At 46.9% G+C, this 14,353-nt stretch overlaps 1 protein-coding gene across 1 annotated transcript in view; it reads left to right on the top strand.

Moving 5' to 3' along the window:
* The window catches only part of LOC118081009 (E3 ubiquitin-protein ligase TRIM7-like), a 28,383-nt gene extending 18,015 nt beyond the window's left edge, over positions 1-10,368 (top strand). Inside the window, exons 7-13 of the mRNA XM_060270985.1 lie at positions 1,312-1,805; positions 2,637-2,732; positions 3,032-3,262; positions 4,075-4,097; positions 5,785-5,906; positions 6,843-6,875; positions 8,544-10,368. Of these exons, the coding sequence (XP_060126968.1) occupies positions 1,312-1,805; positions 2,637-2,732; positions 3,032-3,262; positions 4,075-4,097; positions 5,785-5,906; positions 6,843-6,875; positions 8,544-9,040 (1,496 nt within the window). The 3' untranslated portion in view covers positions 9,041-10,368. The remainder of the gene's footprint in view (positions 1-1,311; positions 1,806-2,636; positions 2,733-3,031; positions 3,263-4,074; positions 4,098-5,784; positions 5,907-6,842; positions 6,876-8,543) is intronic.
* The last annotated feature ends 3,985 nt before the right edge of the window (positions 10,369-14,353 follow it).

Below are 14,353 nucleotides of genomic sequence, written 5' to 3' on the forward strand. Positions count from 1 at the left end.
ACCCTTTGTTTTGAAATGAAACAAAGGGTCTTCTGGTTTCTCTTTAAGGCTTCCAGACTCAAAAGAGAGCAGGGCAATTAAAGGCACAGAAGTCCTGTCCTCTATTGAGTCTGGCAACCCTACATATACCCCAGAAGGAGGCAGTCTCCAGCAGAAATCCTTCCATCAGGATATCTGTTAATGGTCACTGATTGTTTTACCTGGGCAGCTTGGCCATTCTTTTGTGATGGTAAATACTTTGGCTCCTGAATCCAGGTTACATGCTCACCGTGTTCATACACAAAAATGCCCTTAAGACAGGATTTGCAAGCAAAAGGAAAATGGGAGGGCTTTCCTCATTTGACTCCCTTACTGCAGAGGAATATTTGAGGTCATTGGGAGAGTCAAAATGGCTCCCCATACTATTTCAGATACATGGTTCATATATGTAGATATGTGTGCATTAATGAGTGTTTATTCTATATTCAAAACCTTAAGATTCTTATAGCAAAGTGATGTTTCACTGCCAAAGGGCTGCATTTATTGAGAAAATAGGGCTAAGTGAAAGCACTTGCTGTTAATAGGTGCCCTGCGGTGTGATTGGCAAATATCTGGATACCATTTAGCCGAGCAATGTTTGCAAAGGCCGTTTGCAGAGTTGGTTCCAGAGGTTATTGTATATTTCAACAGGTGGAATGTGGCATACAAACATTATCAGATGCTGGCGATTTTGTCAAAACAACTCACTAAAGATTGGCACCGGGATGGAGGCCTGGGCTGTTTCCCCTCTGTATGTGGTGGCTGCTAACTAGAAAGAAGAAGTCAATGGAGTCGGGGGAGGGGGGCGGCAGTTCATTCATTAGCTTGCAAAGTATTCTGAGGCTGACATGCTGATAGTAAACAAAACAACAACAACAAACTCCAATAGAAAAAATCCTTCCAGTAGCACCTTAGAGACCAACTAAGTTTGTCATAGGTATGAGCTTTCATGTGCATGCACACTTCTTCAGATACACAGATTCTTAGATAGATAGATATTTCCATCGCATAAAAACTGCTTGGGGCTCCACCCAACTCCAAGGCAGCAGAGATCCTGAGCAATCGCATCTGAATTTCCTGGAAAAGACACGCCCTGGAAGGAAGGAAGAAAACCAAGTGAGGATTGAACCAAAGGTCAGCCTCTTTCTTTGGCCTAAGCCCCACCCACCCCGGCCTGATGTCCATTGTCCTCCCTGGCCAAGGGCAGGTCAAAGGCGGGCCCAAGAAGGTGGGAGGCACCTGTCCAGGTGAGCTCTCCCTAGGTGTCGTAAACCCCGCCCACCTGTGGGGAAGGGAGGGCGGGAATTGCAAACTTAAAAGAGAGAAAACGAAACCAGCTGTCTCTTGTTGGCGAGGGAGCAGCCATGGCTGCTTCTGAGGGTCCCGTGCAGGATCTCTGCGAAGAAGCCACTTGCTCCATCTGCCTGGATTATTTCAGGGATCCAGTGATCATTCATGAATGCGGGCACAACTTCTGTCAATCCTGCCTGATCCAGTGCTGGGGGGAATCCGAGGGAGAGGCTTCCTGCCCTCAGTGCAGGGAAACGGTTGAGCAAAGCAGCATCACGAGAAACCAGCAACTGGCAAATGTCGTGGAAATAGCCAAGAAATTCAGTAATCTGGTGGGGAAAGAGGAGGGAAAAGGAAGGGTCTGTGAGAAGCACCAGGAGCCCCTGAAGCTCTTCTGCAAGGAGGACGGAAGCCCCATCTGTGTCGTGTGTAATGTATCTAAGGAGCACAAAAGCCACGAGGTGATTCCTCTAGAGGAGGCGTCCCAGGAGTACAAGGTGGGAAAAGGCAGTGGGTCTTTCTCGGGGGTGGAATAGCTGCAGACAAGAGGGGCTTGCAAAAATAAAAATAAAAATATTGTAATGTAGTCACTTGAAGCCCAAAAGGAATTATCCAAAAAGAGATCTTGTGCAGCCTGATAAAACTAAACTTCTGAAACTTTATACAATAAACCTTTCTTTTTCTTTTTGAGGGATTAAAGTGTGCCCCCTGGCCCCCTGAATGAATGCCCAGGAGGATTCCCCTACTGAGCGCCTGAGGGCCCCAGTCCTGCCACTCACCACCTGGCTCCATAAAGGACTGCTGTTGCTGCTGCTGGGCAGGGAGGGCTCCGTTTTTTGTTTGTTTGTCTTAAATTGCTGTTATTTTTTTACCTATGTCATTTTAAACTGTGGTATTACTGCTGTATTCTTAGTTTTAGATTAATGTGGAAATTGTTTTCCATATGGTAGGAGTATTTTTTGATGTGGTTTATTTAGTGTTTTTGACTTTAGTAATTATGTAAATCTGTCATGTTGTAAGTCTCCTTGAGCATTTTTTTAACTGTGGAAAGGCGGCATACAAATAAAATGCTGGAGTAACTCTCCGGGGATGAAAGATTACAACATCTAGGATTAATTTAATAAAACAAGGAGGGGGGAGATGTTGGAGGTGTGTTCATTCTGGGGGATAAATAGGAAAAACCCACATGTTTCTCAGCTGTGATATAGGGCAGCCCCATTTCTGTCTCATCTGGGAGGAGAAAGGGGAACCTCTGCAAAAGACCCAGGGATGTGGGGCAGGGAGCAAACATGTAACCCAGCCAAACTTGGGCTTTTTTTTCTTTTCAGGATCAGATCAGCAGCTTCCTAGACAATTTGAGGAAAGAGAGAGAGAAAATTCTAGTACTTAAAGCAGACACAGAAAAGGAAAGCCAAGGCCTGCTTGTAAGCACCATTGTTACTTTACGGTGAAAAAGTGCTATAGTCTCTAGAATCAATATCTGGGGAAAACTGAATATGGATTACAAAAAGGGGTTTCTTTTTTAACAGCCTTATCTCTCATTTAAAGGAGGAGGGCTTGTGTTTATGAAGCTCTTTCTCTGCTGAGTATTGGCTTTATCTCTCTAAAATATCAGGCAAGCCCTTCCAAGGGAATTTGGGTAACTGGCCTCTTCATCCTGCAACAGCAGACTAGATGCCTGATATTGGCCCACTGTTCTCTTCTTTCAATCTCCTTCCTGCAGAAACAAACAGATGCAGAGAGGGAAAAGACTGTGGCTGAGTTCAGGCAACTGCGCCGGTTTCTGAAAAAACAAGAGAAATGTATTCTGGCCCAGATAGCAGAAGTGGAGAAGGAGATTGCAGCAAAAAGGGAGGAGCACCTGGCCAGACTCTCCGGGGAACTCTCCTCTCTTGACAGCCTCATCTGGGAGATGGAGGAAAAGCTTCAGGAACCAGCCAGTGAACTCCTGCAGGTCAGACCTGGTCTTGATGCGAGAGGGTGGAGTGTGCTGCTTCAAGCTACAGGCAGCCCCCAGCCCCAAAGAAGCTGCTTTAAAGAAAACAATTGGCACATGAAGGGTGAAAGGCCTGGGGTCACAAAAGGGGCTCTTCTAGATCAAACCACAGGCCCCTTCAGTCCAGCATCGTGTTCTCGCATTGGCCAACCAGAGGTCTCTGAGAAGCCTAAAAAACCAGTAGTGCTCTGTCCCCCTGAAAGTGTTTCCCTGCAAGTGGAACTCAGCTGCTTAGTATTGATAACTGATTGGGGTTATCCGGAGATTTGGAGCACGTTGTCAGCAATATGCTGGTGACTCTCCTTTACATCTGCAGGTGAGGCAGTGGAAGTGATGGACCAATGTCTTGCTCGGTAATAGACTGGATGAGAGCCAACAAACTGAAGCTCAATCTAGAGAAGACTTAAGCGCTATAAGTGGGTGGTTCCCAAGACCAGATGTGTGGGAGATGGCCTGCTCTTGATGGGGTTAGCCTTCCTCTGACGGAGTGGGCACATACGGTAGCTTGAGGGTTATATATGGGGCTGCCTCTGAAGACAGTTTGGATTATTTAGTTGCTTTAATTTTATGTTTATATTATGAATTTTATGTTTTTATCTTGTGATTTTATCTTGTGAACCGCCCAGAGACCTGTGGGTATAGGATGGTATACAAAATTGATAAGAAAAACAGCAACAACAAACTGATCACAGTGCTCTGTGTATAACTGGATCCACTGAAATCTTTCTTCCTTCTTTCCTTTCCTTTCCTTTTTCTTTCTTTCCCTCCAGGATATTGGAAGCTTCTTACAGAGGTAAGTGATGGAAAACCCCTACCTTATTCTGATGCTTCAAAAGTTCCTCTTGTAACAAGTGAGAAACTCCGTTTCCAGTTCCTCTTCCATTTCACAAAATCAGTCAGGAACAGGGACATGTTTTCATTTTCATTCGTATCTATTGGTTCCATCTACAATCACAGACAGGAAGCCATTCCCACTTTAAAGCCCTTTGCAGCCTAGGACCCTCTTACTTACAGGACTGCCTTTCCTGGTATGTCCCGCAGAGGACCCTAACGGGGCCGGCCCTAAGGCAAGGCTGGGTGGCGCAAGGCGCCAGGGTGCCGGGCTGCCGGGGGTGTGTGTGTGCTGCGCTGCTACATCCGTGCGGCAGCCGCGCTCGGAAACGGGGGGGTGCCGGAGGGATAGTTCCTGCCAGGGCGCCAGCTATGCTTAAGACGGCCCTGGACCCTAAGGTGCATGAATAATAGCTTAAGGGTCCTGGGCCTTAAAGAAGCCAGATTATCCTCCACCAGGGCCAGGGCTTTTTCAGTGATGGCTCCAACCTGGTGGAATGCTCTGTCCCACGAGACTAGGGCCCTGCAGGACTTGACCTCCTTCCGCAGGGCCTGTAAGACAGAGCTATTCCGCCTGGCCTTCAATTTGAATGAGCCTGATCCTCCATTCCCTTTTCCCTTTCCTTTTTCTATGAAGAAACCCTTCTGGAAGCCCAGAATTAAACTCTTCCCTGGTCTCCTTGCTAGCCCTAGCAGGACCAACTTGGCCAGTTAGTCCTGGCGATCACTTGATGTTTACAGAACTGGGTTTCCGCCCCCACCCCACTGCCCCCCAAAAAATCACTGAATTTTTTGAATTTTATTGACATGGATGCTACATTTATGTTGTATTTTATGCTGTTTTTTAAGTCATTCTTAATTAATGTTTTGTATTTACAGTTAGCCGCCCTGAGCCCGGTTTACAAATCGGAAAGGGCAGCTTATAAATAAAATATTATTATTATTATTTAATTAATTACATATTTCCGAAGGCCTTTCTCTACGAAAGGGGGAACACCCCAACGGTGCTTGTAAATATCTTCACTGTAATTTAGACTTAAATATCCAGTATGTTTAAGGCTCCTGCAGGTTCTTCCTCAGATGTAAGAGTGTGAGAAACGGTCTTGAGAATCTTCCATGTTCAGAAAATATTGCCTTAATTTCCAATATTTCTCCCATTTTTCAATGTAACCACTGTGCTAAAATACATTTATAATGTTAATTGTAAAAGGCACTCTAAAGAAGTATGAACTTTCTTGTTTTAGAAATGCACAAAACAGATCTATTTTGTTTTGTTCATTAATAACATGAAATACTTCACAAAAATGGGTGTAGTCCTAAAATCTGTGTATGGACCCAGTATTGTTCACTTTTCTTCAAAAAAAACTAATTTGCATATATCAGCTTCTTTACCTTCAACCTCATATTGATATATTTCCTTCAGTATATATTGGAAGCAGGTTTGTGTCGGTTTTCCTTCAACCTGTTAGGTGATCTCTAGTCTAGATCCACACGTCATCTAGATGCTCCCTTTTAGCATAGGAGAAACCTGCTCCCAAGTCTTCATGATATATCCATCATGCCTTTATCATCAGAATGAGAAACCTGCCTTGTCAGAAAGCTCCTTGCATTGGAAGGATGTTGGCTTGACTTTGTTCTTCTCTTCCCAGGTCTCAGGCAAAGCAGAAATTTAAGAATCCTCCTGTGGCTTTTCCTCCTGCCCTGAAGTGGAGAATCTGGGACTTCTGTGATATAAATCCCTTCCTGGAGGGTGTTATGAATAAATTCAGAGGTAGTAAAGAAGGGTGGAAAGTATTTTATACTGCATGTTTAGAAGTGTTCATGACAGGCTCCGGGTCATTAGCAGTGCCAGGAAAATGGAAGGCTTATTTATTTATTCTCTTTCAGTATCTAGAAGCCACACTTTCATATGTAGACGACTCACAATTGATTTTTCTTATTGAAAGGGGACAGTAAACCCTTCTTGCTGGGATCTTGGGGGAGCCTCCCAGATTCCAGTCAGCAAGATAAAGGGTTTGAAAGCTCTTTCCACGAAGGGTTTAGCCACCACTCAAATCACTTTTAAGACCTCTGCCATGATTACTGGTCTCTGAGAGGCTCTTGCGAGATCTCAGATTGCAGGGGTGATTCCGGGTGTTGTTCTGACTTTGCACGATTTTCCTTTATGCACTATCCCCAGGAATGTAACCCTCCCTTAAGTTGCCAGTTGTCTGTAAAAAAATTGTACTTGACCACTTCACAATTTCTCAGCCAGGCTTTGGGTGCTTTCACACATCTCACTTTTTGGGAATTTCTCCTGTTCGTTTGGCCCTGAGATTGATGTAAGGGGGGCAGAAGGAGGGAAGGAGGGGGGCTGTCCAAGAGCCAGCCAGGAGCAGAGGGGACTGGGGTTGAGGCCTCCCATCCTGGAACAGGGATGTCTGGATCTTGTTGTGGATGGGGAGATCTTCTGGGGGGTCTGTCCTCCAAGATTTGGGAAGGCCTGAACCTTGACATCATTCCTGCCCTGGTGATGCAGGGTGAATTTCAGATAGTTTTAACTGCAACTCCCATAATCTCTAGCTGGCGTGGCCAGTGGTTTAGGGAGGATGGGACTTGTAGTCCACAACTACCCTGACTACAATCTCATGAGCTTATCTTGTTCTTTCCAGGTTTGTTACCTGAATGATGCTGTGGTGCTAAATCTCGGTTTCTTTTCCTCTTCCAGACACTGTAGAATATGAACTTCAGCTGCGAAAAGGTACATTTTCGGGTCAAACAGAGGCACAAATTCGGGAGAGAGGGGATTCGCACCTCAAAAGACCAGGCAACTGCAGCTCTTCCGTCCATGCCTTTTTCTGTGCCAAATGTCCGTAAGACACCCAGGGGTGGTGTGAGGCCAAATGCTCCCAGCACATGAGGGGGAAATACCCCTTGGAGCCATACCAAATCACCACCCCTTTTAAGTAAGAGTAAGGTTTAAGAGTGGGAAATAGGGGGAAGGCAAAAAGTGCATGACCACAAATAGCTCAGAAAATCACTGCAACAGCCTTTGGGGGCTAGAAGGTAAAAGGGTTCTGGTGTCAATGGCAGGGAGCTGGGGGCTGCCTGAGTGTCAACTCCAGGGGTCCTGCATCTCTGCAAGATGGGGGTCTTCCCTCTGATATTTTATTGGAGGGGAGACATGATTTCTCTGCTTCAACATGATGGTGGACTAGAAAACTTTAGTAAAAATCGCTTTTTGACTACCTTTCCATAACGTGGCAGGAGGGGGGGGGAGAACTGCAGAGCAGATCTTCTTTCTATTGTCCACCTACCTCACCAATTTTTAAACGGGTTCCTTCCATTGATGATGCTTCCACTGCCCACCTTTTCCATAAATGTGAGGAACACTGAAGAAAAAGATGAATCTCATAGCCAGTCAGGTCTAGAGAGCCAGGGTGGGGTCTTTGCATTGAAGATGACAGGTAGGAATGGCACTTCCTAGGTTTAACTGTTTGGCTTTAATAATGTTACAGGTATTTAACAATTATATATACACACACAGACACACACAGACACACACACACACACACACACACACACATATAGGGATTGCAACAATAACTGCATTAAAACAATTCATAGGAAAAGAAGGAGATTCATATCAACAATGTAATAGATGTCCATTTAAAAGATAGAACTATCGATTTTCTTCATCACTAACCAAACTGCAAGAGATAATCAAGCTTGTTCTTCGCTGACTGCTCATAGTTTGCCAGGGGAAAACAAACCATAGATCCAAAGGCTACCAGGGACTCCTGCAGAACATGGAAGGTGGTGGACTCTCCTTCCTTGGAGGTTTTTAAGCAGAGGTTGGGTGGCCCGCTGTCATGAATGCTTTAGTTGAGATTCCTGCATTGCAGGGGGTTGGACTAGAGGACCCTAGGGGTCCCTTCCAAATCTACAATTATACAATGCACTTTCAAGAATCCCAAGTAGGACATTTCACATAGGGGTTGGGGAAGCCTAACCACTTTCTTGCTTTTCAGAAACTACCTGGAAGGATGGAGTATAACATAAATGTAACTGAAACGGGAAACTTGAATGGTGGTTACAAGGAGGAGGATGCCAGTTTTACCTGGCATGTCCAGCATGGTCTGCCCCTTCTACCATGAATGGTGGGGGTGACCTTAGACAAGCTGCTGTCTCTCAGCCTCAATCCTCCCATCTGAAAAATGGGCAAAGTAAGGTTGACTCAACTTACAGGGTCATTACAAAGGTTCTATGTAGATAATGTGTGAACCCTTGAAAGAACTGCAAATGTTTCCAGAAGTTGATGGAGTCCCTGTTCATTTCAGAGGGGATGCTATTTCTGTCATGTACCAAAAGAAAAGTCAGCTTCCCAGTTGACATCGTTTCTCTTCTCTTTCCTCATCTGCCCCCACAGAAAATGTAACTTTGGATCCAGACACAGCAAATCCTATCCTTATCCTGTCTGAGGATCGAAAGAGTGTTGGAGAGGGAGAAGTGAGTCAAGACCTGCCAGACAACCCTGAGAGATTTGACACATTTGGCTATGTGCTGGGATGTGAAGGTTTCACATCAGGAAGACATTTATGGGAGGTCATTGTGGGAAGAGAGGAGGAGTGGGGGGTGGGGGTTGCCAGAAAGTCTGTGAAGAGGAAGGGTGTTCCTACTGAAGGGATCTGGGGTTTGGGGAAGATGAGCGGTGGGTACAAGTACTTCTTCCCCCATGAGGACTTCGTTCCAAGTGAGGAGCCCAAGAGGATCCGAGTGACCCTGAACTGTGAAGGGGGGCGGCTGTCCCTTTACAATGCTGATACAGCAGCCCTTCTCCACTCATTCTCAGTAGCCTCCTTCTCAGGAGAGACCCTCAAGCCCTTCTTTTTCGTGAGCGAGGAAGCAAACCTGAGCCTCTCTTGACTGAGGGTGGAGACAGACAAGCGTATATTCATTGCCATTATGACGTATTCAGTCTCCTCTTCAGGACTGAGCTGACTGGCACTTGAGAAACCACATTTGCAGAACTGTGATTGGCCATCCCTTGTGTCCATCATGATGCAACTCTCCCTTCTCAGGACAGCTTTGTAAATGACACTGATTGATTGGGTCCCCTGTCAGTCCCCAAACTGGCCTGTTCTCTCTCCCTTGGGAATGGGCTATTTCTGTCAGTGCAGGAGGTGCAAAGGGGGGGAAAAGCAAGAAAATGATTTAGGAAACAACCCCCCTCACACACACATTCCTGTTTCAATGTAGTTCTCTCTCCAACCTCCAATTCTGACAAGTTTTCGACAGACAATACCATCATCTTTTCTGAATAACATCAAAATTATGCACGAACATCACTTAAATCCTTCCTCAGCCTCAATCCTGAACTCAGATTCCCTTTTCCTCCCCCAACATCTTCACTGGCCAGGGAGATTAAAGTTCAAAAATCCCTTTTTTTGCTACTCCTCCGGGAAGCTTATGTGGCAATTCAGCAAAATCTCCATATCTAAAGAGACTTTTTGTGAGTTGAGTACAGTTGCCCAAAACTCACGCACAACTTACTTGCGATCAAAACACAAATTAATAAATAGAGAGAGGGCTAGAGATGAGGAAAAACTGTTAGAAGGGACTCTGAGATCTCAGAAAAGTCTCCAGAACCCAGAAAGCAATGGATTTGGCAGTGGGGGAAAGAGTTTCTAAGTCCACCTTGCTTTACTGGCCTCTAGGAAGGTCAAGATCTCTAGCTTCGAACAAGTGGGATGGTTGCTTGGGGGGCATTTTCAGGGGTTTTCCTGACTTACGCAATATTGCCTTTGCAGGCTGACCCCAGAAACATTAACCCACCCACCCCCAGAGCAGGTTTTGGACCTCGATGTAACAAAATTCCCTCTGACAGTGATGAGCCTCTGTCACATGTTCTGAGGAGAGAAAAGTGACAATCCAGACTGGATTTCTGACGGGGTAAATTCCTATGTATACATTTTTTTTCTCCAAGATGCTTTGTAGTGAACAAGCAGATACTTATCTGTATTTTTTAGAGATAACCTCTTCTTATCCTTTTGTGTAATGGGCCTGAAAGAATTTGGGGATGTGTTTCCTGTGCTAACATGTTTGACTCTATTAAAGATTATACTTCTTGTTGCTCCTGTGTTGTTTCAAACTCAACAGGTATAATATCCATTCCCCATGACACTTCCTCCAGGGATTTTAGGAGGGTGATATCCTGTTTTATCCTCAGAGGAACCCTGTGAGGTAGAAGAGGCTGAGCTTGAGAGACTTAGAAAAAGGAGACATGTTAAAGTTTATGGTGAAAAGGGATTTGAACCTGGGCCTTGTCATCCCAAGTCCAACACACACTACACTCAGAATCTGAAATCTTAACAATGGTCCCTTCAGAGATGTGCTTGAAAGCCCTTCAGAGATGTGCTTGAAAGCCCTCCTCTACAGTTGTACCTCCGCTTAAGAACTTTATTCGTTCCGGATGTCCGTTCTTGAGCCGAAACCGTTCTTAACATGAGGCGTGCTTTCGCTAAGGGGGCCTCCTGCTGCCGCCACACTGCTGGAGCGTGATTTCCGCTCGCATCCTGGGGCAAAGTTCGCTACTAGGAACATCTACTTCCAGGTTAGCGGAGCTTGTTACCCAAAGCATTCGTAAGGAGGACGGTATGTAACCTGAGGTTCCACTTTATATGTTGTAGCTCCTCTTCAGACCTTCCTGTGTTGGCTGTGAATGTCTGCAGTAGGAGTCAATCCCGTTTGAGTGAGGGGCAGATTTCAGGGGCTTCCCTGCATGAGCTTGTATTTCGCACCTGGATCCATTCTTGATCTCAGCATTCCTATTAAAAATGAAAGCAAATCCCCCAAGTCTGAAGTCTGCCCTCCCTTACTTGTGGGAATCCCACCACCAGGAGAGAAGTGAGTCTCAGCCGTATTGACACCCTACTTTTTAACACACAGTCAGTTGTGGGCAAATGGGGAATTAAAGGAATGCCAATTGCCATACCATGTTTCTCCTTTTTTAAGACACTGTCTTATAACTGGTTTCCCTTAAAAAAAAACACACAGGGTGGCTTACTTTCGGTGGGATGTCTTATTTTTTAATTACCGGTATGGTTTTTACGGCTCAGGGCGCTGCTGGGCTCTCTTGAGTGCTTGGCGCTGCAGCAGCCATCGGTTCCGGGTGGCGGGGCGGCAGGCATCCTTGGCTGGGCCAGGCAGAGGCTGCTGGCTCAGGCACTCCACCCGTCGCTGCAGGGCACTCCAAGCTCCTTGGCCGGGCCAGGCAAGGAAGAAGCAGTGAGCCCAGTGGATGGCGGCAAGCACGGAAGCGGCAGGGACGGCGGTGGACGAGAAGGCGGAGCACGGGGATGCAGCCAGCAAGGCGGGAGCGCGATCAGCTGTTAAGCGGCACTCTTGGAGCGCTGCTTCACAGCTGATTGCGCTCCTGCAGTGCCGGCCGCATGGAGTGACTCTGTGAGTGGAGGTGCCTGTGGGGGTTGGTTTGCGCGGCGCGGAAGTATGGCTTATTTTCGGGGTATGTCTTATATTTCTCAAATGCTTAAAAACCCTGCCATGGCTTACTTTATAACTACATATTAAAAAAGGGGAAACAGGGTAGTTCCCCACCTCATTTTCATCTGAAGCATTGCAACCAGTGCCAAACAGATGGGGCATACAAAAAGGGAGAGGTATTTTAATTCAACATTTTTACCATCGTTACCCAAATGGCAATTCTCAAATCGGAAGAGGAAGTGAAGGCAGGACATCTGTAGGAAATTGAGCCTACAGTGGTACCTCGGTTTGCGAACGCAATCCGTTCCGAGGAGGCATTCACTCGCCGAAGGCACACTTCTGCGCATGTGCGAAGCGCCGATAGAGCGCTTCTGCGCATGCACGTGCTGGGCAGATTGCGTCTGCGCATCCGATGCCGTGGAACCCGGATTTAAACACTTCTGGGTCTGCGGCGTTCGTAAACGGAGGTAGGCGTAAACCGAGGTTCCACTGTATAGCCATAGCTGCCAACTTTAACCTTTTCTCGCGAGGAATCCTATTTGGAATAAGGGAATTTCCCTTTTAAAAAGGGAAAAGTTGACAGCTGTGCCTATAGCCCCGTGCCTACTTCCCTGGGATAACCCCCTTTGAACTTACTCTGAGTAGACATAGGAGTGCCCTTTATTTCCTGGATAGACAAAAAGGATTAGCTCACAGGTTTAGGTGATTGCCTAGAGAAAGGTCTTGTTCACACAGCACATCATACAGTTTTGGCCACTGACTTGCACACCCTTTTAAAGTTGGTGAGATGAAGGGTTTGAGACCAAAAGCCCTTTCCTGTTGTTTGCCTCCACAGCTTCAGCTTATTCAGAGGTAGACTGCCTCTGCACCAGGAGGTTTCATTGAGCAGGATGGTGTCCTCTGGCAGCCCCAGAAACAGCCCTCCCTCCCTCTGACCTGGCCAACTACTGCCTCAGGGTCTGTGCAGGTAATTCTTAGAATTACTTTATCATCCTTAATGAATACAAGCAAAACATTAATGTGTACATAGGGATGACTCTGACTACTCTTTTTTGTGTGTGTTTTCTCCCCCCCCCCAAACCTTTAGGCTGTCTATGGGCCTGAGGACCCAAAAGCTTTCCAATGTCTCCCCCATGACACCTAAGCCCTTTCTTCCGCTCCGGACTGAACATCTCCAACTCCACTTATATCCTGCCCTGTTAGAAAGGGAAGTTTGGTGTGGGAGACAGGGGGGAAAGGGATGAAGGGCCCACAGCAGAGGCAGCTGGGGAATGTGCCGTGTGCCAGCCCTCCCGCCAACCTGAGGAACTGATCTCCTATCAGCCAGCCCTGAGGACCACGACTGCTGCGGTTGATGCCAGGCTGGCTGTGAATAAAATTCATCTTATCTCTCATCTCCTCTCATGTGGGTGAGGAGGCCAGTCTGGTCTGAATTCCAGAGGCCTGGATGGGTAAGCAAGATGGAGTTGGGTCTCGCCCAGTTGCGCCCACCTGGGTACCCGGTGCAGGATCAGGGCAGAATTGGGAGCTAGCGAGTGGATGGTTGCTGTGGTCTAGAGGGATTCTCTTTTTCTCTCTCCAGCTGAATGGGGATCTAGAGCATCCGGGTAGCTCAGGATCCCTCAGGATCCCTCTCCCACTTTGTGATGCCCATTTGGCCTTGTGGTATCCTCTCGAGCTGTGCGGGATTATCATTATCATAATCCTCATTATTATTGGCTTAATGAATACAACACAAATGTTAGTGTTTACATTGGGAGAAACTTCTGCTAATGCTACTTTTTTGGTGTCCTGGAACTATGATGCCGGCTATGGGCCTGAGGACATCCACCCCAGAAAGTTTTCAGAACTGTCCCCTCAGCTCTTTATTCAGTTACAGACCCTTCCGCAGAATGTCAACACAGAGACAAGAGGAATCATAGAGAACTTATAGAGGAATTATAGAGAACTCGGGAGTGCAATTTCTGTCATGGGTCTAAAGAAAAGTTTGTCTCTGAGCTCCTGCTGTTTCTGTTCTTTTTCCTCGTCTGCCCCCACAGAAAACACAGCTTTGGATCCAGGCAACTTTGGATCCTGCCTCATCCTGTTTGAGGATCAAAAGAGTATCAGAGATGGAGATGTGGATCAAGATCTCCACAACAATCCTGAGAGATTCGACACACGTCTCCATGTGCTGGGGCATGAGGGGATCACAGCGGGGAGGTCATTGCAGGGAGTGAGGAGCATTGGGCTGTGGGGGGGGGGCATAAAGTCTGTGAAGAGGAAGGGCAAGTTCCTTCCTTGTCCTGAGGATGGGATCTGGGAGGTGGGGAAATGGGAAGGTGAATACGGCCCCTCCTTCCTCCTGATGCCTCTGCTCTGTCCCTGCTTGAGGAGCCCAAGAGGACCCGAGTGACCCTGAGCTCCAAAGTGCCCTGTCACAATGCAGATCCAGCAGCCCTTCTGCATGCATTCCCAGCATCCACCTTCTCAGGAGAGACCAGCCCTTCTTTCTCTCCAGGGAAAACCCATATATGCAGGATAGAGATGGGCCGGCCCTTGTGTCAGTCGTGGTGCAACTCTCCCTTCTCAAAGCAGCTTTCTACACAGCACCGGTTGGCTTGCTGTTGCGTCAGTCAGGAGAGGAAGCCCGCCTCTTGTCCTTCCCCCCAGGAAGCTTTCCCAAAGGAGTCACTTGTTTGGTTCATGTCCTCTCTGAATAAAGTGACAAAGGACTGCATTCATCTCCAGGCAACA

Source organism: Zootoca vivipara, chromosome 2 (genome assembly GCF_963506605.1).
Source record: "Zootoca vivipara chromosome 2, rZooViv1.1, whole genome shotgun sequence".
NCBI lineage: Eukaryota > Metazoa > Chordata > Lepidosauria > Squamata > Lacertidae > Zootoca > Zootoca vivipara.